Below are 27,595 nucleotides of genomic sequence, written 5' to 3' on the forward strand. Positions count from 1 at the left end.
GCTAGACTGGCAGAAACAAGTCTGGAAGGGCTCATCCAGAGCAAAAAGTTCAGTGTCTCTCAATCACTGGTCATCCATAGCACCAAGGGCTCTGCATCACATCTGTTCTGCACGTCTGCACTACAGCTGTGATCCTGCAATAGGCAGTTTGCTTCAAAGCAATCTCTCCAGAGAGGATACCATATTTAATAGCTGGCTGCCTTCCCTCCTGTGCTTATGCAGAAGCAGAACCGTTGCTCTCTGTAGCTGGTGACAGATAAAATTCCCTTCACCACTTTAATTCAGGAAAAAGCCCCAAACATTTTTCAGACGTGATTCCAGCTCTTGACAGCACGGCACTTGGCTAATGGAATACGTTTAATGCAGAACTTCTCTGCAACCAGAAGCAAAATAGTTAAATATCAGCAGAATGTGGGTGGCCATGGGCCATCAGCGCTTCATATGACCCAGAGTCAGAGCAACATCATCAACCTCTACAATAAACAGTGAGAATCCCAGAAAGGGCTCTTGGTTGAAGAACTCCAAGCAGAACCCCTGAAGGAGTGGTGGCATCTATGAAGTCCACAGGGAGGCTGCTCCCTACTGACATTTTACAGTGGTTTGACTTCACAGATTAACCTAGAAGCTCACGTTGTATCTCACAGGCCAGATAAATTCACTTAATGTTGGAGAGAAAAGCAGAATCGGATTCCTCAGCTATTCTGTAGCTCTGAAAGAGGTCATACACATGTTCAGGGAATAACCAGAGCCTCATGATATATTATAGTCACAGTGATGTTTATACAAAGCAGTAAAGGTCACACACTGGCTAAACAACTTGGATCTAATGGCTGAAGGCAGCCAAGAGACACAAACTGTATCCCTGGCACCTTGCAGGCTTAAGCAGGACCACAGAGCTGTCACTTGACCTGCATGTGCCTCAGTTTCCTAAGCTCTATCCATAGGATTATAGGAAAAAATGGTTGTCTTGGCATGCTGAGTTCTTTTACCAGTGGAGAGAAAGTGGCTTGAGAGCCCCCAAGGGCTGGTGCTAGCACAACACCAGAGATTACTACATCCCAAGCTGGTGCACAGCACTCAGCCAAGAAGGAAACCTCAATTCCTGTTGCAAACACTTGGCAGAACAACTGACCAAGGACACTTTCTAACGGTGCTCATGCACAGCTGTGTTTTCTTGGACTTGCCCCAACCTCCGTGCCCATGAACAGGGTCAAAAGCTGTGTGAAGGGAGAAAGAAAGGCTCCAGCTACAGCACATTCCCCTGGCACTGCAGAAGGAGGTTTCTAGCTCTACTTACTGCTCCTGTCAAATACTATTTTCCAGCCAAGAGGCTACTGCAGTACTGATGAGCAGAGGCAGGACCGGAATCCACTGCAAGTCAGGAATCCAAGCACACAGACTGAAATAGGCTTTGACACTCATTTTCCCATCAAATGAACTGGAACATCCTCCCTTCACCCAACGATACAGACACACTCTCTCTCTATCTCACACAGCTCTCCTACTGTGTATGGCATCACTGGTCGTTTCACAGTTCCCACTTTCAATTCCCAGGGAGATGCATGGTGCTGTGCATCCCTGAGGTGTAAGCAAAGATTCAGACAGGCAAATTTTAAGGCGAGCGGGTGCATGTTGCAACAAGGAGGAGACTGTTTGGCAGAGGAATTTGGCTCCTTTTACAAAGAGATTCAGGGAACACGCTCATGAAAAACGCAAGTCTCCAAATATTTTATTTTGATCTAGATGCCTGGCAAGATCTCCTGTGAAAATCCACTCAGTTTGTACTACATGGGCCTAAGAGGAGAAAGTGGGAGTGGTAGGAAGTTAGACATAGACCCTAGCAAGGGTCAGATTAGGGTTTAACATACTGCTGGAAAACCAGAGGGCCTGGCGGTGACCCAGTAGCTGCTCTTTTCTCAGCATGAAAGGGAGCAACTGCTCCTCTAAGACACCAACACGCAAAGCAGATTTGGGAAGTAATTCCTAATACACAAACTCTAGGAAAAACTCAGAGAAGGGCCTGAACCTGCCTCTCAAATGCAAAGACACCAAGTATGTCATTTTGCCTTTCACTCCTAAATAAATACAGAAGTCTTCATATTTAAGGACAAAAAGCTTTTCTCGTACTGGCTCCAGGTCTGTGTGAATGAGATAAGGGCTGACACATAATCTGTCTCAGGCTGACAGATATCGAAGCACTGGGGATCAATAACATAAGCCAAACACGTGCTGCCCTGCACAGAGTGGAGCAAGGCAAGTGGACTCCCAGGATCCAGTCTTTAAGCTGAGATTTAAACACGGGCTTGTCTCTGAGAAAGATGCATCTGATCTTTGCTCAAAGACTTCCCATGATGAGGAAACCAGTGTCCACAGAGATACTGCTCAACTGTTTAATTCTCCTTATGGTAGAAAAAGCGCTTTTGTTGAATCCATCTCGTTTTCCAGGAACAGAGTGGGGTGATATTCCACATCCATACAGAGGTCAATTCTCTTTTGTCAAGACACAAGTATTTTGTGTCAGCAGACACAACATAGCGCTATTTCGCACAGAGTGTCAGGCTTGAGGGGGAATGTCCAATTATCTGGTGACTTTTGAAGGAAGAAAAGGCATCTACAGAAAAAAAATCTTAAACAAATCCCTTTACGATGAGCAGAGGACTCAGAGTTCAGCTCACTGCTGGCTTGACTTGGCCTTGCTGGATGTTTCCAGGATGGCAAAAAAAACCCCACTACTTCTTTGAATGATAACTGGAGACACAGCACTCAGCTCAGCAGCCAGCATACCCACGTGGGATATGGCTCAAGTGCCAGGGTCTGTGCATGATGCTGCTAGTTGGTATTTCCAATATCAGCCCCGTGGTACCTGCAGTACCCTGCAACAGGCCATGTGAGCCTTCATCTCCAAGCTGCCGGCACATTCACAGGGAAACGTGAACTGGTTGTTCACACACATAGTTGCTTGCTGAAACAGAAAAGACAAGAAGAAGAAAACCTGGTAGGCTGGACTTTTCTTCAAGGGAAAATCCAGAAAAGTCCATGGATATTAAGCACTAAGAAGTGTTGAGACAGTGGGAACATGAAACCAGCCAACTGCCCTTCTGCACTGAGACTTGAAATTCAAATGAGGCCCCACAGGAACCTAACACAAACTCATCTCCAGGATAAAGGCTGCCGTTTGCATGGCCAGCAGCGACTACATTGCAAACCAGTGAAGTCATTATTGATTTCAATTCACGGCTACAGAGAGGCTTCAGAATAAGTCTGTGACGTGGAAAATGCTGTGACTGGGATCCCAGTTCCCTCCAGTCTGGTGCATTTTGTGATTATTGACCCTATAATGGAAAGGAAACAGGCTTCTTTTTATTTCATGCCTCTATGAGAAACTAAGGGTATTTCCATTGAATTAGCCTGGATGACTGCTTTCCTTCTCTGCACAAAACAGAGTGAAGCAGAGCAATGTTCAGACTAGGAGCCTCAGCTATGGCTCCATGTGATAGATTATTTGTGTCTGTAGCCAAGATCTAGATATATCATTTAAAACGGAGATATGAAGAAAAAATCTAGTTTCATTCTTTTCTTTCTTTCATTTTTTAAAAAATTGATGGTATAAAGAACAGCAGAAATAGGCTGATTGCATTATCTGGGAAATCCTTGTGGCAGACATACTCAGCACAATGAACTCAGACAACCCACCTTTCCTTGCTCTGTGATGGGCATTTCTGCAGCTGTCTTATGTTTGGAAGAAAATCTTTGATGTCTCATTGATTTTGGAGATTGTACATGGACACTTGCCCAAATCTGAGGAGAAATCATAAAGCGCATTATCTTTTACTAAGAACTAGAAAAGCGTAAAACCTTGAAGAGGTGGGGTGATTGCACAGCACCGTAACTGTGGCATCACATATCCTAATCAAACACTGACATCTCTACCTGGGGCAGCCAAGTTGCTGCTGTTCAAGGCCAAGAGCTCTGGGGATGGGGTCTTGCTGCCCGTGTGTGCTTTCACTGTTGAATTAGCCTGGGAGTGTCAAGTCACTTTTAACGACTCAGTACCAAGCTGCTCAAAAAAGATGACGTCTTCCTATACAACCCTAGAGAGTCAGGGATCTAAAAACACATTTTCTTGACTGATTCTATAAATCCCCAGGACATGCTTAAATCAAGTATCTGGTTCAAAGGAGTAATGAGAATGCTTAGAAATATGGACTTCAGCAGCCAAAAACCCATGGTCATCTCCTCCTTTGGAGCAATGAAACATGAAAAGGTCTGAACATGAAGAGAAGACTCAAAGGCAGGAGTTTGACATAGTAGGTCTCCCCATCCCTAGCTACACACAGTGGGCGGAGGGAGGGAACAGTCTCATTTCTGCTGTGTCTTGCTCAGTGATCCCAGGCAAATCAATTGCTCTCGATCCAAGACTGATCAATACTTCTGCTTAACTTAATACAGCCTTTTACTTTCTAAGGGGCCTATTCGAGTCAGGCATGCAAAGCTTCAAAAGACTCCGAGTTCCAGCTCTATTTGGCTCCTTGGAAATCCCCAAGAGAGGCACGGAGCATGATGCAGAAGAGGCTGGCAGCCAAGCTGGGCCTGGAGGAGGGGGAGAAGGGCCGCCTGGTGACAGCGCTGTCGCTGAAGCCTTGCAGTGTGCTTTCCCTGGCAGGAAGCCGTTTGTCTGCGAGGCAAGGAAACAAGGAGGTTTTGGAGACGGCAATCCCATGCAGCTTCTCACTGGTTTTCCCAGCTACCGATCCAAGAGTGCCTGTGTTTACTTCCAGCCTTCCTCTCTGCTCAACTGCCAAGCAGCCTTAACGACCGACGGGAACCACTCCACCAGGAAATGCGCTGGATCGCATCAGATAAAAAGACCATTACACAGGGACACTTTGCTTGCATTAACCCTGCTCCACCTGGGTCCCAGCACCAGAGCTAGAGGGACAGGGTTACTCCAGGTCAAATGAATTTCCAGAGTCGTGAGCCTGGCAAAAACATTCTCAGCAGCAGATTTCTGTTATTAGACCAGAATTTTTATAACTCAGGCTGCTCTACAAAGTGAAATGGCTACAGCAGGCTGGATCTACGCCAAACAGTGCAGGAGGGTTCTCAGGTACAGGTGACCAGCATGCCAACTGTTTACAGTGAGGACTCTTGGTTAAAACTGCATGTGTTTGCTTGACCTGCTCCTTCACAGAAACCTGACAGTGAGAAACTCATGAAATGATGCTTGGCAGTCGGCAGCTGCTGCTCTGGAGATTCTTGCATACCAGAGTACAGCCAGATGAAGATCTCCAGGATTTTTGATTAACCCACTTCCTTGAAAATACTTTCCAAGGGGCAAAGGAGATGTCAGGTTTGCTGGTCAATGGAATACCAAACTACAGCATGGACTGAGGCCTGTGGCTAGTGGCAACCCCCAGGGCTCAGTACTGGGTCCCATCCTGTTCAACTTTTTCATCAATGACCTGGATGAGGGGACAGAGCGCCTCCTCAGCAAGTTTGCTGATGATACTAAGCTGGGAGAAGTGCTAGATACACCTGAGGGCTGTGCTGCCATTCAGAGAGACCTGGACAGGCTGGAGAGCTGGGCGGAGAGGAACCTCCTGAGGTTCAACAAGGGCAAGTGCAGAGTCCTGCACCTGGGGAGAAATAACCCTAGGCACCAGTCCAAGCTGGGGGCTGACCTTCTGGAGAGCAGCTCTGCAAAGAAAGACCTGGGAGTGCTGGTGGATGACAGATTGACCATGAGCCAGCAATGTGCCCTTGTGGCCAAGAAGGCCAATGGTCTCCTGGGGTGCATTAGGAAGAGTGCTGCCAGCAGGTTGAGGGAGGTGATCCTGCCCTTCTACTCAGCCCTGGTGAGGTCTCATCTCGAGTACTGCATCCAGTTCTGGGCTCCCCAGTACAAGAGAGACATGGAGCTACTGGAGAGAGTCCAGTGTAGGGCTACAAAGATGATCAGAGGTCTGGATCACCTGCCCTATGAGGACCGGCTGCGAGAGCTTGGCCTGTTTAGCCTGGAGAAGAGAAGAGTAAGGGGGGATCTGATCAATGTGTATAAGTACCTGAAGGGAGGGTGTCAAGGGGACAGCGACATACTCTTTTCAGTTGTCCTGTGTGACAGTACAAGAGGCAATGGGCAGAAATTGAAGCACAGGAAGTTCTGCCTGAATGTGAGGGGGAATTTCCTCACTGTGAGAGTGACGGAGCCCTGGAACAAGTTGCCCTCAGAGGTTGTGCAGTCCCCTTCTCTGGAGATCTTCAAGGTCTGCCTGGATGCAACCCTGTCTAACATGTTCTAGGTGACCATGCTGAGCAGGGAGGTTGGACTGCATGATCTCCAGAGGTCCCTTCCAACCTTACTGATTCTATGATTCTACGTGGCCTGACTCCAGCCTCTTCACTGCTTAAAGCAAGGACACATGGATGTGGTACCATGCAGGGCAAGGCTGGGTAGGTGCCCACTCAAGACCTGCCCTGACTTTCCCCCAAAGGGATGACCATCAGTGGCACCATAAGGCTTGTATGCCAGAGCAGGACTCAAGGGACCAGACCCTGGTTCTGCCACAGCTTCTCCTGTCATCTTGGATATATCATGTAACATCTTTGGCCTCCATTTCTAGGCTGGAAAGTGGTCATTCCCTCAGTGCCTATGAGTTCTCTGTGACATGGTCCAGCCCCTATCATGTGCCTAGGACAGTACCACTATACTGAATCCCCAGTCTCCAAGAGGTAAGGACAGGCAGGAAAGCAAGTAACAGTTAAAGAAAAAAATACATTAAATTGTCACAAAATGGAGTGCTTCTCCTCAAAAGAGAAGAATCTTATGATTTCTGTACTTTCAAAACTGAGCAAAGTGGAAAGCATATCTGTCCTGACCATGCTGGTGAGCTTGCACAGAGGGACAGGGCTGGGACAGCTTTGGGAGCATCGCCTTCTTCTCAGGCTCCTGCAACATCCATTAACACATTTCCAGCCAGCAGAGCACTGCCCAGCGCACTCACTTCGCTGGCTGCACTGAGTGTGTGTGATCTGCAGCATCCATCTGCCCAGCTTCCAGGGGGCCTGGCAAAGCGACACCTGCCCCATCTCAGTCCCACGGAGCCAGCAGCCCCGTGGGAGAGTCACCACGGCCGTGTGTGAACCCTGCACACCATGGTTGACAGCAAACATTTCAACACCTCTCTTTTAGCAAGGGAAAGATAGTGTGCAAACTGGTGTCCTTTTTCTAGCCAACTGATATAGCAACAAGGTGAGAAAAAAAAAAACAAACCAAAAGCAACAGTTTCAGTAAGATTAACACCGAGGTGACAGTCTGATAGAGCTTAGGGGGGAAACTCTGACTGATCCCTGTCCTTTCTCACCACCTATTCCACTGTCTGTCCTTAATTATCCCAAAGATTAAAGCTAACAGCCGCCTCCTTCTGCCTTAAACCACCAACTATTTTGTCTCCCTTTCCTCTTTTTGGTAAGGGCTGGGATGAGTCATCCAGGAACACAAGGACTTGTCCTAAAGCAGGCAGTAACCAGTGGGCAGGGAGGGAGGGGAAAGGACTTCTTTCTCAACTCCATTCCCTTAACCACAGCCCCATCTGTAAGGAGAAACTCTACCGTTTTATCACAGCAATGAGCCATCCCGGGGGAAAAGGAGAGAAAAAAAATTAAAGGTGTTTTTAAAAAAGTTTTTTAACGCCTAGCAAACCCTTTCTCCCTGGTAGAGCACATGGTAGGCTGAGCAATGAGATTATGCCAACCAGGCACCAAGAAAAAATCCAAAACACATTAAGATCCTCACTATCTTCCTCACGTTTAAAGCAAGATAAGGGCTATTTTAAAATAGTTAGCAACTGACCCTAATTAATACACGCTGCTGTGGCTATCCTGCACTGACAGGCTGACTTGCCAAGGCAGCAGCTGTCCTGAGTCTGCGCTAGCCATTTACCCACTTCCAAACACTTCATTAAGGTAAAACATGCAAAAGGCAAATACTGCCTGGGTTTGAGGATGGGAGCAAGAGAACAAGTCCTGGCTGGCGTTCGGTTGCCTAGATCAACAGCTGAGCAGGACCCTGAGCCTCCTCTTGGGCTGCAGTTCACCGTCTGTGTGCAGCCTTCTCTTCCACGAGTTCATCTCACCCCGGGAAGAGCCGAATGACTCAAAGGGCAGGTGCTGGGTGCATTAAAAGCCGGCTCTGTGGAGGTACGAGGCACCCTTTTTTGAAAGAATACCTGGTGAAAAATTATGTAATAGCTTCGACATGCTTTAACCCCACCACCAGCCTGCTTCCTGCTAATTGCTTTCCAGCACTGCTTGCACACTACTCGCTCGAGTCTGTAGGGAAGTGATCCCGTATTTGACATACTTGTTATTGTGTCTAGCTCTCTCTCACGCTTATTGGACTGGGGCCAGGCAGCAGGAGGACGTAACCTTGAGCCTGGCCGAACCCTGCCTTTCCCAGCGATTGAAATGGGAGAGGGGCTGAAGCAGGAAAAACAAGGAGGCAGCTTTTCCCTTTCTTTCGGTGGCGATCCCCGCTCCCTCCCCGTGCCCGGCCGGCGCACACACACGCATTCTTGACACCATGCCAGGATGGACATTAGACAACGCAAGCCGCAGCGTTTCGGAGCTGAATGAATGCCCCGTCGGGGCGTAGGCAAAGTCACAGCAGGCTCCGCAGGGGCCAGAAGGAAACCTGCAGCTCGCTGCTAAGGTCGATACGAGGCTCTGACTCATCCAGCCAGCATTCCTCAGACAGGCAAGTCAAGTGAAACGTCCCCACAAAGCCGTTCCCCAAAGGCTGTACGGAAACGCAGCAGGAGCAGCCTAGCATTTGGTCTGCTCTACGACAGATATTTTGCATTTCTCCCAGCACTTAACCTGAGCTTTAGCTCAGTTACAGTGCAACTGCAGCATACAGTGCAACTGCAACATACAGTGCAACTGCAGCATCTCCAAATGCAGTGATCAGCACATCAAACCCACACCTCGTGGACCTATATTCCCTCTTCAAACACAGGGCAGAGCCTGCTGTCTCCACGCCAAGCCCTACCATGCCCACCCTGTCGCTCTCTAAACTGGACCAAGGTTGTGGGCAATTATGGCACCTCAGGGTGCAACATGTTCTGCACCAACAACCACGGCATCTTGGGCCTCAGGGTGCTTTACCGGCAGTTCCATCCGTGTTACATTTACCTTAAGCAAATCTAGAGAGGAAATCCTTTCAGCTCTCCTCTGTGCCTTGCAAGAGTCTTCCAAAGACCCTCCTAGCAAGGCAGGGCACAGGCTTGGCAGAGATTGTAGCCCAGCAAGCACAGATCTTGGACATGACCCTGCATGAGCTCACCAGGCAAAGTAAGCAGTGCTTCAACGCCATGTTCAGCGGGCAGCTTGCAAAAGGCCTTCTGGAGCACCTGCCTGAGCAGCAAAGATTTTTCTCATTTCCCTTTTGAAATGAGCATGGTTAATAAAGATGTTTGGTCCTTCTGGGTACACTGGAGTTTCAGAAAGGATGTATGAATGAGAATGTATACAAAAAAGGCATCCTTCAACTTTCACAGTGATGTCTACTATGCCAATCTGTGCAGCTGCTGGATCCTGAACTAAAACTATATTTTTATCACCTCTCATCCTGTTCACCTATCCGGAAACTAATGTGGCTCTGCAAATAATCATCAGTGTATGCTCTGGGGTCAAGGCTCTGGGCCCCAAGGTGAAAGTTCTTTGAGAACTGAAACAGCAATACCAAGGCACTAAGTGAAGAAAGAAAAAATGCAGAAAGGTCTGCTAAGGCTTATGGTCTGACATTACTGACAGCCCCTCAAGAGCAATCCTACTGCCAGGTCAGCTCCTTGAACATACTCTTGGCGTGGGAGATATGATGAGCACGATTTCCCCTGAGAAAACACTCTGTCCATCTACCATGCCCTAGAAATGGATTCACAAGGAAATGCCGAAGATTTCACCCTGGGTTTCTGATCTCCACATCCTGTGTAACCCCAAGGACTGATGCACAGAAGTACCTCACCTCCAAGGTCCATGGTGCCCATGCATCACTGTTTTTGGCAAACAGCTCCATCGTTACCATGACTTAAAACCTTGTGATGTAGAAGCAAAGGCACATCCGTCATTACCCATGCTGCAAAGGCCAAACGCTTCATCCAGCAAAACAAACCACTGGGACTGTTTGCAGCAACAGTGGTAATGGGCACAGGAAGGGCTGAGCAGGGCCGAGGTCCCGGCTGAGCTGACGGCCTGGCTTGGCCTCTGGGTGGCAGAGGCATTGCCACCCAACATTAGAAGAAAAAGCCATTCCTTTCTCATTCAGCCGAGGAAAAGCAAACAGGCAGGACGCTCCGATCCTGGCTTTGTCTCACGGGCTCCGTGGCAGTCCCTGGGAAATCCGGTGCTGCCCCGCAGGGTCTGCCGCTCTGTTCTCCCGCCGAGGCCCGGAAGCCCGGCAAAGCGGAACCGAGATCCCAGGAGCATCAATCAGGGAAGGAAGCACCAGGCTTGGGATGCTTGCAGATGAGACAGGAAGGGATTACACATATCCCATCGATCCAAACACGCGTCCCCCTCGAACAAAGCCATTCCTGCTTCTCTGTGCAGACGGGGCTGGGAAAGGGCTCCCAGCTGCTCTGAGAACGCACCAGATCACTTTCCTTTCCCACTGTCAGCACCTGCTTAGAGGTTACTTCCTACGACCTTTGGGGTAACCCCGTATCACGGTTTTACTGCCCTGAGAACGAGATGAGGACGATAAAAAAGAGCGAAGACGGCGAGGCCATGCCCTCCCCCTTGTGAGTGCTCCATCCCCAGCGGACCCACGGCCTTTTCTGAACGCTGCGGGTATTTGCAGTGGAGCTGAATCCCCCAAGGGCAGCCTGCGTGCACTCTCTCCCATCAAGCTAGAGACCAAGGCAGGAATAATATGAACGTATATTTTTAGCAGCAGCAAATTATTTCTCTTACAGAAGGAATATTTCCATGCTGGGCTTTTTCCCTTCCCTTATCACAGCTTGTATATTTAGAGCGTGAGAACTCTACCTCGAACGAACAAACGCTGCCAGGCCACCAGGCTCAGCGCGGGACCCGGTCGCGGCCTCGCCGACGTGCCCTTTGTTCAGACAAACTCCAATCTTTGTTCCACGAGTGGGAAATGTCAAAGGGCTAACTGAGCTTGGGGCATACGTGGAAAGAAAGAGAAAATGCACTCCGGAGAGATACCAGTTAACACTTGCAACGTGCAGCTTGTAGCTGTAAGCAGAGGAGCTGTACAAAACCCGAGACAGACCCAGCTGCAGCTCCTTTGGCGAGGCAGAGCGGACTTCCCCGCTTCCCTTTCTGGCTGCAGGTGCAAGCGGTAATCCTGAGGGACCTCTGGAACGAGTGGGGACATCCCCGCCGCTAGGGCTATCTGGCTGCTAAAATAGATTGTATCTGCCAACGGAGAACCTCACCCAAAGCGTGTACGTCCAAGCACAGGACCAACGTTGAGCAAGGTCCAAGTATAGGTCGTGAAAAAAAAGGCCAGGAGTGCTCAAACTTTTTCCCCAACAAGTATGCAAGGGCCGGGTTAACTAAACAGGGAGCTAATTACTGTAGCCTTTCAGCTTCACGCCATCCTCTCATCCCTCTTGCACGCAGGAGGTTGTGCAGCCAAACAAGCAGGCGAGCTCGAGCCCAAGCCCTGGCCACCTTGTCCACCGGGCCACCGCCAGAAGCCGCTCTCCAGAAGGGAAATTCAAACCCAGCAGAGCAACCCTGCACCGTGGCGAAGGAGGCTTTTCATTCCTCGAGAGGAGGTTCATTTCATAAGCTGACCATGGCAAAAATCTCCCCAATTTTTACAGTTCGTCATGGATGAGCAGGGGGAAAAAAATGTTACAAATTGCTGTGAATTTGCGAGCTCTGCTTTGCAAGGGAGTTAAACTGCGCAATTCCTCCTGCTTGACACAGCCCAAAACGCTCCCCACGGCCCCTCTAACTCAGATTTAACGCATTTCAACCAAAAATGCATCAAATGCTGTGTTTCCATGCTGAACATGGAGATTTCACGGTCTATGTGACTTTCATGACATTAAGATTGATACGGACTCTTAATCATAGGTAACAGTTGCTAGATGAAGCTAAAGGGTGAGGTTTCGGTGTGTCAAAAGTCAGTCTGCATTTTCTCCTCTCAGATTCGCTCTACGTATTTTCGCCACCTCTCTGCGCTGGGTGTCAGCCCTCCCAACACGAAAGAAATGTCAAGTCATTGGACTTTTTTGCAAATCACGGCACTGCGCCTTTTGACCTGCACCATGATAACTACAACAGCAGCATGGGAACGGAAATGAATTTGACTGACTAAATACTCCTAATTTGTGGTCAGCAGCACTGGCTTTTAGGCAAAGCTTGCAGCAAGCTGCTTATACATTCATGAGATCCTGCAGCGGTAAAAGCACAGACATTGTGTCTTCCATTTTAGAGGAGACAAAATGATGCATCAAGAAAGGGTGAGTTTTACCCACAGACAACCTGGAGTCAGACGTTCTGGCTCTAGCCATTAGCCTACGCAGTCTGCTGCTGAGTAACTTCCCCCGATAGGCAAATCCTGCACTGAGTAAGCCCGTGGGAGGCACTGCGGGAAAGGGAGAAAGTGGGAGCAGGCAAGTGAGGTAAGGACCAGCCTGCCTGTGAATTCCATCTTGCACGTGAAGTTTGAAAGATTTACGGGTTACACACCTGTAAACTGCTTTTCTTACTGCCTGTGTATAAGCCCCGTGCGCATTTTAAAGATCAAGAGAGGAATGGTGTTATCTTGGCACTTTACCAGTCCTGCTCTTAATCCACTTGATCCAAATTTCCACCAATTAATAATGATTTTCCCAGCCATGACTTGCACCGTTGCTGTCAGAAACAGCTGTAAATGTGTCATCTCCAAACTCAGTCCTTGACTCTGCGCTTCCTTGACTCCCTGCTTGCTGCTCTGCTGCCTGTCAGGTACATTTGCTCCTCCCTGCAGACCTGGTGGTAGCAGGGTAGATGGAGCCCTAACCTGCCTCATGCATCATGGCAATTCTTAAATCTCATCTCCTAACAACTCTTTTACTACTTTTAATGGTTTATGAGTGCAGGAACACTGAGGGAATGTTAGAGGAGTTTCCACACTTGGCAGATAGGCTGGAGCTATAGTAAGGCATAAACTCATAATCTGGGAGAGAGGAAGACAGCAACTAGAGATAGCACAACCAGTTCATGACCTGCAAGAAGCTGCCTCAGGCTGTGTCAGTCATCTCTAAGGGTTAAGATGGGCTCAGTCCTCCAGAGGGACTACATGGGCAGCGCCGGTGGGGGGCCCCCCAAAATTCCTCCCCCTTGGCGTCGCACCGCGGCCGTGGAACCCCCAAAACCCTCCTTGCTGCATTGCACCGGGGTTACTGCACCCCTAAATTCTCCTCACTGCATTGCACCGGGGTCGTTGCACCCCAAAATCCTCCCCTTTGATTTGCACCTGGGTTATTGCACCCCAAAACCCTCCTTGCTGCATTGCACCTGGGATATTGCACCCCAAAATCCTCCCCTTTGCATTGCACCGGGGTTGTTGCACCCCAAAACCCTCTTCTTTGCATTGCACGGGGGTCGTGGCACCCCAAAACCCTCCTTGCTGCATTGCACCAGGGTCATTGCACCCCCAAATCCTCCCCTTTGCATTGCACCGGGGTCGTTGCACCCCAAAACTCTCCTCATTGCATTGCACGGCAGTTGTGGCACCCCAAAATCCTCCCCTTTGCACTGCACCGGGTTCATTGTACCCCAAAACTCTCCTCGTTGCATTGCCCTGGGGTCATGGCACCCCAAAATCCTCCTCGTTGCATTGCACCTGGGTCATTGTACCCCCAAATCCTCCCCTTTACATTGCACGGGGGTCGTGGCACCCCAAAAGCTGAGGCAATGCAACGCCCCCAAATCCCTTCCCATTGCAACGGGCCCAGCTTGTTGCACCCCACATCCCCCCCCCCCCCCACTGCAATGGGGTCTGATCATTGCACCCCAAATCCCCCCCATTCCAATGGGGCCAGGTCATTGCACCCCACATCCCTCCCCATAGCAACGCCCCCAAATCCCCCCCCATTCCTATGGGGCCAGGTCATTGCACCCCACATCTCTCCCCATTGCAACGCTTTTCTCTCTGTAATTTGCCCAGTGCTCTGAACAGCCAGAGGCACTGGCTAGAGGAGGTGGGCTGGAGCCACTCCCCTGACCTGACTGCATCAGTTGTCCTGGTTTCTACCACCGTGCCAGGCTAGGGGCAGGTCTACATCCATGGGACTGCAGCAGTGGTGCTCCCCTCTCCTCATATGGATGGCCTGAGGCAATCTCCAATCCCTTGGCCTAGGTTAGCCACAGTGAATAAAACCACCTTGAAAAGCTGGGAGTCTCATCCCACCTATTCAGATGGTGCCATCCCAGAGCTCAAACACTGTGGAGTGGAGGAGACTGAAACCTCTTTCCCAGGACCTGCTCTAAAAGCTCACAGGGCAAACTTCACCTCCCACAAGAGGGCAAGAGGAAGGAAGCGGCTACCCCGAGCTGAGACTAACCTTCCTCTCAGTCACCTCCTCCACCATCCCCTCCAGGCACGTGAGCAGAAAGGCTTGCAGAGCGCCTCTGGGCAGCTCTTGCAGTGCCACTCCACGGCTCTGGTATGGGAGATACTTTGTGTGCATGTGGTCATGTGGTGCACAGCCAGAAAAGGCAGAGCTCAAACACAGAACGCAGTATGCTGTTTCCAGCAGCCTCCTGCCTCTTCTTGAGCTTGAGCAGATTCCCTAGTGTGTGCATAGGCCCAGATGTTCCTGCAGAAAGGATGGACAGATCTGCTGGCTCAGAGGAACCCTGGACACAATTAAGAGAGTTGAACAGCCTGTAACGGTGACTGGTGGGTTTGTCAGAAGATCCCAGAAACGCCTCAGAGAGCAAGGGTGAAGGAGGGGCTCCCTCCCCGCCAGCAGCCATCTGGGGCAGGGCACTCATCCTTCTCACTCAGCCCTCTGGGAGAAAGTCAGCAAAAGGGAGGAAAACAGATGAGCAAAAGACTGTTCGCTGCCAAGACTTGTCTCTCCCATGCATGGGGCCAAGATCAGTTGCAACGATATCAGACCCACGTACTGTGAGGAGCTGGCTCGTTTCTTCAAGACACAAACTCTCTGGCACGGAGCTGAAAGTTGACTACACTAGTCTGAGTCCAGAAGCTGAGCTGCACCATGTGAACCACTAAAAGTGGAAACAAAATCTCATTGAAATCAGAGCACATTTGACACAGTGGTAAGTGCACAGTCTTTCTAGAGCCAAGCTGGCAGCGCAGAGAACAAGCACTGGTGTCTCCCACCTGCTCCCCAGATACACACTGCTCAGTTGCTCTTCCTTCAGAGGAGCCACCCCAAGTCTTTGGCGACCGCGTGAAACCCAGAACTGGCAGAGAAGGGCACAACCTACCACTAAACATCTCAGGTTAATAGGGGAAAGAGGGTGACAGGAAAACTGGAAAGCATTTGCACAAGTTTCTTGTGACCTCAATTTCCGAGAAAAGTGTTTTAATAAGGATCCATAAGCTAAAATTCAATTCTAGGTTCACTCTGGGAGAAAAGCCTTTATGATTTGGGCTCCAGAGAAACGGCAGGTGGGCAGCAGGTCAGGACAGGGACAGCTGGCAGGACCGTGTATGCAGGCCTGATGGCTGGAGGAGCAGCTCAGGCACAGGCTTGTGATAGAGGTGTCTGTGGTCAAAAGGAATCCAGGAATCCAGGAATCCAGGAACCCCAACTCTTCCTTACCGACTACCTTAGTGCAGAAAACAGCTTCAAAAAGGGGAGGAAAAAAAGGCAAGAAGCAAAAGCCAAAAAAAATGGAAGGGAAAGCAGATGCATGTGTGGGTCCATATTTCAATTGAAAACCCAGACAGTGGGAGTGTGAAAACGAGATTTCCAGACAGACGCCTTCTCTTCAATGTGACCAGATGACTGGCTAGAGGAACTAACCATCTGATACTCGGAGACGCACGTCCACGCCGCGCTCTCACCGGGTATTTCCAAAATTGCTTTCTCCCCCATCCTCAGCTGAAAGAAGGGTCCTTTTTGCAGCACTGTTCTTCCTTTATTAACTTGTTATCATACCATTATCAGGCCAAATACTCTTCAGACCCTTGGGAAGGCAGTGGGGAAGTGCTCCAAGAGCCAGAAGGAACAGAAAGCTTTTCCAAGGGGGCACGTACATGTGTTGCTCTGGTCACTACTGAAAGGCATGAAAGGAAGAGACTCGAAACATCAGCAGAATCACTCAAAGGTTAAATCTGGGGGCTGGGGTTAAGTCATCATGCAGTGAGGAGCAAAGGGAATGTATTCAACCACGTGCATTGCTCAAGTCTCCTGACTCGCTTGTGCAGGCATAGAGCGGGAATTAAAATCCCCAGCGTAAAGGAGAGAAGAATTTGACTCATCCTGTTTAGTGCTGGCTGTTAACTGGCTGAACCATGTCACCTGTGTGATGCTTACACTGAGATCATGGCAGGAGGCAGGCTGGAGCCACGGCGCAGAGCGAGCAGGATGCGAGCAGTGCTACTGTTTAGAGATGCCGAGGTTCAGCCGACACAGCTGCGGTCAGACAGCTGCAACAGAAACCATCTGCCCGCGCGCCGCATTGCACGGCCAGGAGGAGAGCAGGAAGGATTTCCAGGATGAGAGGGCCAAAAGGGAGCCAGGGTCTCCTGTGAGACCAAATGTGGTGGAGATATTCCTGGAATAATCATCACTTCAGGGCTGGCTGGGCTTGGGTTACCCCATGACGGGGAGTGGGGTAGTTGGGAAAAAGAGAAAGGGGGGTTGAGTCCGCTGCAAAGTGAGTTCAGAAAGGGACAAGACAGAGAAATGAAGACAGAAGCATTAGGGGATGAGAAACAGGCTCTGCAAAAATAGCCCCTAGCAAGCATCTGGTGGTAACTCTGGCCATCCAGCCTGCACAGAGCCTTTGCGCATACTGCTGTCACAGCTGACAGGGAAAAGCTTGAGTCAACCTAAAAGAAACAGCTGAGTTTATAACTACCTTTGGGCTTGCATGGATCTGGGGGTCACTTTAGACTGAATAAATTGCTCTGCATACAGATGACCTTTCCTTGCTCAGTACCTGTTGTTTCACCTGTCCTACAATGGCAGCAGTCTGACAAATGGATTTAAAGGTCATATCTAGTATGTGCTAGAGCCACAGTTGAAGGGCAAGTTAGGAAAATCCCATGCAGTCTTCAGTACACGAGACTTAGAGAGAAGGCCACCAAAGGGCTATTCTCTTTCTGAAAGGATGAGAAACTCATTACCATCGCAGATGGCTTGGTTATTGCAGGCCTTTTGCCTAAGACACAAGCCTAGGAAAGGCCGCAGGCTTTGCAAGACTACAGCTACTGTGAATTTATGAGGTTACATAATTTATGAGGGTGCATTTGTAACACAGTGGCCTTTATTTATGGCTGGTGCATGCCCACTGCAAAGCCAGGGGTTACCTCAAGGATTAGCTTGAGCCCATGCACTGGTGTTTGGACCATTTCCATCAGCATTAACAGCTGGGCTCAGGAGTGGCCGAGTCCAGCAGTTGCTCAGACATTGTTATCTTTGCTCCAAGACCCACCCACAGACTGGGGTAAGGCTCTAAAGGGCCCCAGGCACCCCAGCACAGGGAATTGGGAATGACCAAGCATGCAGGTCAAGCCCTAGGCACCAGTATGGCCACAATGTTTGAGCTTCATGGGAACTAATGAGAGGTTGGAAGAGGCCAAGCTGGCTGTAGCTTTGAGTGGTGAGCAAAGACAAAACACTCTCACGGCTTGCAGCTTTGCCTGCTCCAGTTCCATGAATTCCCCAAACCGGTGCCACCCTGCTCTTTCTGGGGCCAACTGGAGCTGCTGGCTGCCCGAGGCTGAAGCAGGGTGGCTGGCGCAGCCCCCCAACATCTGGAAGGCAGCAGCAGAATCAGAACTGGGCTGGTTCCGGGGGCTGTCAGGAACACTTCCGTAACTGCTCCTGAGCCCAACACCATGCTTCTTGCCTCAGCCTCCTTGTGTTAAAATGAGCTTCAGTAATGCAGAAGGAAAATTAAAGGGTCACAAGGGTATAGAGAGACATTTCACAAGGAAGCGACCAGGCTGTACATCTGGCAGGAGGGAGGAGGCAGCAGCCGGGAGCCTGTAGAGTCCAGCAAATCCCTTGAACGTGGCAGAGCAGAGTGTCCATACGGCCCCTCTTTTACTCAGGAAGAAGGAACAACAACAGGAAGAGAAGAGAACTCGCTCAGACAAAAGATAAACAGAACAGCTAGATAGGGAAGCCAGAAGTTGCTAATTAACCTCAAATTGCTTTGGAAGCGACTCCAAGTGGAGAGATCCCTCCAGAAACACAGGCAGACCAAGCTGTCCTAAAACATCTGCTGCTGCAGCCCTGCGCCGCTGGGCTGAGCCCCTGTGCAGAATGCTGCAGCTGCCCCCGGCTCCGCTCGGCAGCGGCGGCTGCTGCTGGACTCTTCCCCTCGGCATGCCCCGAACCATCCCGAGAGCTGGAGCAAGCAAAGGAAGAGGAGCTGCACCTTGCTCTTTGCTTAGCATAAAACTTGCTTTGGTTCAGCAATGCTGGGCTGGTGCATTATGCGCCTCCTTCTCAACAGCAGAGCTCCTTTCTGCACCCGCTGCCAGGCATCAGCACCGAGCCATTGCTTGCAGAAGATGAGCACCCTCGCAATAAGCTTGGATGCGCCTACCTGGAGCTCAGAACAACAGTACCCTCAAAGCAATCTTCCTGCACTGTAGCACCAGAGAAACTAGCCGGAGTTTAGCTAATAAAAAATGCTCTTGCCCCCGCTGAGTGCATTTCAAATGCTGCATGATAAGGAGCCTTACAGAAGAGGGATGAAGCACAGTTCCCCAGTCAAAGGAAATAAAGGAGAGATAAAAATTAAATTGATTGCTTAAACCCAAGGGCCAGTCAGGAGCACTCCAGGCTCCTTAAACAGGAAATGACACTCAGCTGAGCATCTGTGTGTATGTCAGAAAGGATTAGGAGCCTGTCAGGAACCCGCCATCAGCTCTAGAAGATGATTATGTGAGCGGAGAGCGGTGTGCAGGGCCACGGATGCCAGAAGCAGAGTTACCAACAGGGCAGCCCCAGAGCATCCCTGCCCAGCTGCCATTGTCTTGCAGCAAGCGGTTCCTTTCTTCCTGCTCTGCTTCCCTCTCCAGTAAACTTCCTCCTCGAAAAATGACAGCAGGCTGAGACACAGACCTGCCAAATTCAGTCCTAAACCAGGGCAAAGTTTGCAAGTGCAGTATCTGGTAAAGCGGCAGGATCAGACAACCTTGCTCTCATGAGATGCCAGGCTTTCAGCGGGTTGCTGTCACATCCAGTTGTGTTTGAAGTCACAAGAGGTAATTTCAGTTCTGCGTTAGTCTATAAGACACTAGCTTTAATGGAGATAGGCCTGACTCTAATGCATTAGCTTGGTGGTCAAGACATGCAAACACATCCAAGGTTCTGCACTGTCCAGTATTTTGGGACTAGGAAGGGCTATGGATAAAGCCTTCATCTGCATATGGAAAGCTCAGCCCTCGATTTTCACCGTGCAGAGATACTGGGTTGTAAAGAATAATGCTTTGGGGTTTTGAAATGCTACTGGATGCTACACTGTGCTGCTATCATAGGGGCTTCTGAATCTCTGAACTAGTTTTAAACTAGGTAACTTGCAGTTGTAGGACAGCTATAGCAACACAGAGCTCAGGTCAGGCTGCAGAAGAGGTCCAAGAATGAGAACAAAAACAGAGGCAGGCAGCTGTGCTAAGGACACCCCAGAGCACTGCAAGCCAGACTCCTGCAACCTGATCTCCCCAACTTACATGCCTTCCCTGCAGCAGGAGCTCAACCCAGGCCAGCTTACAGGCACAAATCCCATCACATCCCACTGTCATTTATTTTGTATGTGAGCCACAGGGAACCAGTACTTGGAGGTGAGGGGCTATGCAGAAGGGTGTCATGCTGCGATGGCAAGCACCCTCCTGCATGCTCCCAGGTCCTACCTGGGCAACAGGGCCCCATGTCCCCATGGCTTCCTCTGAATCACCTACTGTAAGACAGCAATGGGTGACGCAGACAAGACATGGGGACATGAGCAATCCCCATAACGCACTGCAAGAACACTGATTAACCAAGGTGTTTTGCTTTTCATGTGTTCTGATTTTTAGCATAAATATTGATTTCTGTCCTCAAGAGCAAAAACTTTTCACTGCAAAAATGTTTGGTCATAAAACTCTACTCTCCTGTGATAAGTGAGTTTTACCATTCTGCACTGGCTTTTCTTTTCAACTTCATAACATTCGTGGTTAGGGCTGAACAGTGCCTGCAAAAATAACATAGGGTTTTTTTAACTCCTGATTTTCCTTACAGCAGAGCCCCTGTCTTTTTCTTAGGAAGTTCAACTCAGCTGCTTAACACTGCTGTGGTCTCAGTTCATGGTCTGTCACAGATGTAGTCCCTCCATTTGCTTTGTGGATTTCCTGAAAACCCACAAGTTTTTGTGTATAAACATATTTTGAGAGCAAGTAGTTCCAAGTTATGGTAACAGCCTAATGCCTTCAACTTCTGGGCTTAAATCCTGCTGGTTATGTTGTTCTCTGATCCCACTCAAACAGTGCAGAAATGTAATAGCAGGAAAACCAACAGCACTTGGGCTCTGAGACTTGGCAAATCCTCAGAGTTGTGGTGAACTCACAAGTCATTTGTTTTATCATGAACTAAAATCCCTCTAGCAAATACTTTTTTTTTGAAATTAGTTCAAATAAATGAATTGATTTCAGAGTAGAGTCCAGTGCTGTAATCTCACCAAGGAAAAGATCTCTTTCACCTGACTCTGAGGACCTGGAAGTGTTCAGTAGGTCACAAAGACCTTCTCAAAAGTCTGAGGAGAGACACAGGGATATGCAGCAGCTCATTCCCACCACCTTGGTAACATGTGCCTGGGGCCTGCTGGAAGAGGCCCTGGAGTCCTGTGTCTCTGCCAGGAGCTCAGAGCAGCTATGTAATTATTACGAGTACAAAGTTTGGAGAGATTAATGTCACCACGAGAATCCTACTTCTGCCACTCAAAGTCAAAGCAAGGCTCTGCAGTGACTTGAGAAGGAGCTGAGATGAGTCAAGAGAGAATCATTTCATGGTAACATTTACAATCCTTTTCTATAATTCAGATCAAGCTATCCATCAGCCCAGCATCAATCCCAATGACCTCTAGATGTCCTTTCCAACCCAAGTTATTCTAGGACTCCAAATAATTTTTTTCATTTTTGCTTGCTATATGTTTCTGGGGACAAAGACACAGAGTTTACTGTCATCAGTAAAACAGACAGATGTTTTGCATCTTTATGTGGGCTGAGATATGTTGTTGGGATGGGATATTCTGTTGGGATTGCTAGGAAACTGGAAGAAAGCTGTAGTTGCCCTTTCCTAGCAGCTGTGTCAGAAGCTGTGGCTGAACTGAGCCAGCAATGGTTAATATAGTCCCTAATCTTGTTTACTATTGCACAGTCCTGAAATATCAGACAAGACATTTGTCAGTATAAAATAGAACAAAAATCAAAAGTGACAATTTAGACAAAGACAATGAAATTATATATAATGGAAAAATTACCAAACTCTGGAGAGGTAATATTTATGAGAAACTGGATATCTAATCTGTGAGACAAGACTTGGACATTTTATAGTAAGCCATTGAGCTTTTAACACAATTTACATTTAAAGAGATCATGACTGAAAACTCTATTATGATTGATATAATTAACATAAACTATCAGAAGCCCATCAAATTCCAAATACTCTAAAAATACAGTTAAAGCTTTCCCAGAGATTATAAATCTTCCCCACGAAATATTCAAGTTCTGTGCCAACCTATTGTCTCCTGTCCCTGCAACTGAGATCAGCCCACATCTTTACGTTCAACATGCCTCTTCCACTTAAGAGATCACACTCGTAAATCCATTATCAACTACCGAGTTGTAGGCATGTGAACTGGAGAACTTAGCTTTCTAAAAACCTGTCCATCCTATTCTCCTGGAGTATGCTACAAAGCTGGTGCTGCATTAACCAGTATTTCATAATCTTGCTATTTAAAAAGATGCTAAGAAAAGAATAAGAAAGCATCCCAGTATCTGTCATAAAGCAATAACCGATTGTGCAATCTACGGATGAGGCTTGGATTTGGGTACTTGACAACTAAGGAAGAGAAAAGTCTGGGTAAGAACAGTCCTACTTGCTGGGAATGTTCTCACGACTGAACAGGGATGGGAGTAAGACCAAATGTCCTCGTACGACACACAACTGTGATTACTACTTTTTTTGCTAAACTTCACTAAGTAAAATAACTAAGAACCTGCAGCAAACAAGCAAACAAACAATCCTTGTTTTACAAAATCTCAACTTCCTGATAAAGTGAGATAAGCAATGGGGAAAACTTATTGTATTATCTTTGATGAGGGCTTGTATGTGTTAAACTGAAAGAAAAACAAATGACTCTTTCTCAGACTGAAGAAAACGTTTCTTCTTGGTTAGAGAAAGAAAAACACAAAGCAGCTCAACTGCATCCCCGAAATTGTGCAATTTATTCTGCATATTTGGCAGCAAAAGTAGAAGAGGCAGTTTATAATCCAGGGTATTCACACAACTGACAGGTTCTTGATTCTCTAAAGAGTATTTCATTTTGGTGTATGTGTTTTTTTTTTTAATTAACATCTAATAGTACATTAGAATTAAAGGAATAACATCAACTTAAAAATCATAGATCTGTTTGAGCACTTTGAATGACTAGTATCAAAGCAACCCCTAGAAGGATTGTAACTGAAACACATCAGAGAACCAGCACTTCTAGGTGTAGTTTGGGTTTTTACATGCAAAATGAAGTTTTTTATGTATAGTCAATTTTCTCCATATGTTTGTTAGGAGGTTCCCCTCCGGTTGTATCTTTTATAGCTCAAGAAGGGAGAAAAACTCTGTGAAAAGTGAAGAGGACTAGGTAGCAATACGTCCAAAAGCAGTGGATGGACAAGGGTTGCATGTTGTAGCTATGTTTTGGCTTTCTTTAGATAAACCATTCCATTAGAAAGCTGTGAATAGCTGTACATTTTATTGTTATTACATATTGAGCTTAACTTTATTAAGGTGAGTGCTTAACCACGGTGAGAACTAGGTATAAAACAACAGTAAAGCTGATTCTTTGCCCTAGGAGTTGGTGCTGTATTTCAATATATCAAACAGCCACTGCAAAACATGTATTAAGTGAATGCAAAGGGCATTACCTGGCTGCAGAAGAGAGAGTTCAAAATCAGGGAGAATCTTCCAATGACAGTAATTTTTTGGAAAGGAACAGAACCGTGCGGTTCTCTCAGCTCTCAGGACAGCAAAGGGAACCAGCTCTGCTGCCTCCAAAAAGGAACAAAAAGAACACCAGGGAAGTGAAACTGCAACAGTTTATTAAGTCCTAAGGACAGAGTCCTATGACAGGGCTCAGTCCTGTGTCACATGAAAGGTGTGGGAAAATGCTGAAGAGTTGGTTACACTTGCATTTCTAGCTTCAGAAATAGCCTGAGAACCAAACCGCTACTTCATAACTGTAGGAGCTGCCACGCAAAGAACTGCCAGGAGGGTCTGCAGAATCACAGGCTGAATTTCTTGGGCAGAATCACTCACATACACCTGGGCAGGGCAATGAAAAGTTAATTCTGCTCTTCCATTAGAGCAACAGCCATGATTGCACACAAACTTAAAAAAAAAAAAAAAAAAAAAAAAAAAAACTAACCACTTGGCTGGAATTATAAGTGAATTTAAGGCTACAGTTAAACCTTTAAGACATCCCGGTGAGTGAGGCATTTTCCAATTATCTCATCCAGTGCCTCGAATCGTTGTGCTGACTTTATAAACTAAATGAAAACACACACAAATTACGCTGACACTAAGCACAACATTTCACAAGGCTGCCCTTTGCAATGCTCTCCAGCTTTATTCTGTTTACAGCTCTGTTTACTGCCCTCATCTCCACCAATTACCCAGTCTCCAACAGGCGATGTAAACAGGCAGAAATCTGGCTACTGCTTCCGAGGACAAGATTATTTTTTAATGAGTTCTGATTGAGAAAAAAGTGAAACGGAAAATTATCTTCAGAATTAGCATGACTGCTGCTGCAGGGATGCCCAGTCAGATATCATCAAAAACACTCGGATCTGGGGTCTGGCACTGAAAGCCACTGCACGCCTGTCTTAAAAGGCTCTGCACGCTTCTGGGTTTCTCATGGTCGAGACTCGCAGCTTCTCATTTCTGCAGCACGCCAACGAGGTTCCCTTCCTTGTGAAGACACAGGTTACTAGTTCATGTAAAGCTTCTTCTTTGAAAATTCATTGATGTCTCAGGAAGATAAGGCCTGACGGAGCACGATGCATGACGCTAACCTGGGGATACAGCAGACTCCCGCAGCGCTCGACAGCAAGGTGCTCTTTGGGGAAATACGCAGGCTTTACGCTATGCTGGAGGACGGAACAGAAGAAGGTCTCATCTGCCCGTCAGTCAATGACCACCTGCCATCCTCCTGCCTGCACCCTGCTCGCCTCCACCACGCTCTGCACAGCTGTCATTTGCAGGAGGCCACAACACACTTCACAGCCACAGCAGTCTCTCCTCTCGTCCGTTCTGCGAGCGCAGCCGGTCCTGTCGTGCCATGCCACCGAGTGCGGTGGCTAAACCTCAACGCTGTCTTAATGCTCCACAGGCCCATCAGTCCTACAAATATTTTCCCTTGCCTCGCTTTTATGGCAGTGACAGCTATACCTAGCAGTAGCAGAGCAAAAGGAGAAAGCCAGCCCCCGTGTGCACCCAGCACCGTTCCCCTCTGCCGCCACGGATGCAGGAGAGGCGCTCTTCATATACGGATCAACACATTGCAACGCGAGTGTCACTGAAGCAAGCAGGAGGGGAGTTCAACATCTATGCTTCATCATCACGCTCCTCATTTGCTCTTACACCTACACTCGTAAAGGACTGAAAGCAGATGGGGATTTAAAAGACATCAAGAAAATCCACAAACGTAGGAAAAAATCAAGGCAAAATAGAAAAGTGAGAAATGAAGTACAACTGAAGTACAACAACACAGATGTATAGATCTTTTCTAGCTATCTACAATGCACCTAAGTTACTCAGTGGTATAGGAGGGTCATTCTCAAAGTCCCGAAGTTTATTCTATGTGAGCAAAACGAGGAGAAAATGGAATACTGAAGAAAACTGTTGGTTCTACAACCAAGGATACTCGGTCCTCTGAATGCCCAAGTCCATGTTCCCTTCTCTTGTCCGCAATACCAGCTCAGGGTGATCTTCCACCTAGCGCTAGCAAGTTGCTCCTGTGTTTGTGCTAACACAACTCTTTGTGGACCAGTGTAGACAAACTGCAGGCAGATACTTCAAGGAAGGCCCCTAGCAATTGCTAAGGTGTCTGGCAGACCACAGAGGTCAATGTCCTTGTCTTTTTTTCCAAAAGGAGAGCAGGAGGAAAGATATACACACTGATACGGTCTGAAACACAACAATTCCTAAAAGCAGAACCTCTGTCACAGCCTTCACAGGGTTTGAATGGACAGAGGCAGCAAGCAGCGATCTCCTTAAGCTAGTCTCCCTAATGTTTCCCTTCTCTAGGCTTTCAAATCCTGTCGCTACTGATTACAGTGGCAAGGATCCCGGTGACTTTGACAGAAACAGAAATTTGCTTCTCACACTGGACTGCATGCACGTAGGATTGACCAGCCTCAACCGCCACTAGGCTGCAAGCTCCTGGAATGGTCCCATTCATGCAGCTGTACACAGGCCCTGCGCTGGGAACTGCCGGTGTCCCACAGGAAGCTCCATCAGAAGAGGCAGGTGACTGCTGGAGAAATTCAGTACCTGGTTCTGTGCTGTGAGAGCTACACTCTTACTGGAATAGCACAGTCTGAAATACTGATGATGGGAGAAACATGACAAAAAGTCTGCAGGAAGTAACTATTTTCTAAAGTTGTTTAGTCTTTCTGTGCTTGGCCTGCAAGGAACTCTTCCGTTTCCACCATGGCTCCAAGGTTTGTTGGTTCCCTTATTCTTTATCTCCACCTCTGGATCTTATCTTCCATAGATACTCAAGCTCTGAAATAAGCATTGCATGATGTTTAACACATGGGCATTAGGAACAAGGAAGGGTAACGTGCAGTGGGGAGCTCTTTTTCCAGTGATGTCATAACTTCGGTTAAAAACAGGAACTCAGATGGGCTTTGCGGTCTAACACAGAGAAATACTTATATTCCTTAGAAAAAGCGCTTCAAAAGCCACACGCTATTGCCCACACAGTTGTTGTATATATATAGATGCCATGACTAGCTGCTCAAATCAGGAATCTGCATTTAGAAATCCTTTGCTAATCTGGATGTCTGTTCGTTCGTGTATTTAAATTCCTACTGCGTGTTTGCACTTGTTATGGTAACTATATGCAGGAATCAGGCACACCTTGTTTGTACAATTTTACCCAGACAGTTGCATATTTGGCATGACTGTGCAATCCAAACAGCATTTATGAATGAATAAAATCACTTGACAGAACCAAATGCTTGGGGAAAGGAATGTCTAGAAGCATCTCTGCTTTGTATCACTTAACACTGAAAATATGAAGGACTGACATTTTACAGCTTTCCATGAGCACGTGTACCGTTAGGCTCTCCCCCCTGACGAAGCTAAACATAGTCTTATAACTCTAGAGCTGACAGAGCACAATCTGCAATGCAAGAGTTAACTCCATGAAAATGCCTACATGGATTCATCTAAACTGCCCTAATTTATTCCGGTATCCTGATTCTTGAAATTACCTATTGCTGTAATTGCTTCCATGCATCTCTCCTTCCAACAGGCTGCTCCTTTTTCTTAGCCAACAATCCTTCTCAAAGTCACTCATTGAAATTTTAGATCGCTTAATTTCAAAATCAACTACATACGTAATTAGGTAAGTTTCTGCAACCATTCCCCCTGTTGAACACACAGGAGTGATCTGTAATTTAACTCTACTGATGGTGCCTCAGGCTTTGAAGGATGTTCTAACAGAAAAAAAAAAAAAAAACTCATCAAGACAAATTTGCCTCTTTTTCGCTCTCCTTTTTTTCCAGGAAAAATGACTAATACAAACACAGAGTCTTCAGTTCTGAGTGTAGGTGAATTTAGAGTTTAATTCCAGATTCACATCAGATTCAAGGCTTGGGACATTTCACTTAACTGCTAGTGAAACTTTCTGTGATTATGCAGCAAAGACAGTTTAAAGGTTGTAGGTGAACCAACAATGAGAAAAGCTTGTGTTTCCGATAGCTAGGTGGAAAATAACAATTTGCTCCTTGCTCCACTAGAGCCAGTAGCAAGCCTGATGTGACTTCAGAGTATTTTCACAAAGTACTTCTATGGTAAGAACCCAGACCCAGCTGGCTCACTTTCCTCAGTACCATGGCTCACACAAGCTCATCTCAATTCCACTTATCATTTCTTTCTGGTGG

The 27,595-nt window shown here is 47.7% G+C and overlaps 1 protein-coding gene across 13 annotated transcripts in view; it reads right to left on the reverse strand.

Moving 5' to 3' along the window:
• EXD3 (exonuclease 3'-5' domain containing 3) overlaps window positions 1-27,595 on the reverse strand; it is a 323,998-nt gene that overhangs the window by 107,312 nt on the left and 189,091 nt on the right. The window contains exons 21-22 of one of the 13 annotated variants that reach the window (XM_062591074.1): window positions 3,694-3,798; window positions 2,864-2,962 (exon numbers count right to left, since the gene is read on the reverse strand). The exons of 9 other annotated variants lie outside the window; for them this stretch is intronic. In XM_062591074.1, the coding sequence (XP_062447058.1) occupies window positions 2,864-2,962; window positions 3,694-3,798 (204 nt within the window). Of the gene's footprint in view, window positions 1-2,470; window positions 2,963-3,693; window positions 3,799-26,057; window positions 26,211-27,595 lie in introns of those variants that run through there. 3 more of the 13 variants (XM_062591073.1, XM_062591076.1, XM_062591077.1) reach the window with 3 other exon arrangements.

This window comes from Rhea pennata, chromosome 18 (assembly GCF_028389875.1).
Source record: "Rhea pennata isolate bPtePen1 chromosome 18, bPtePen1.pri, whole genome shotgun sequence".
Taxonomy (NCBI): domain Eukaryota; kingdom Metazoa; phylum Chordata; class Aves; order Rheiformes; family Rheidae; genus Rhea; species Rhea pennata.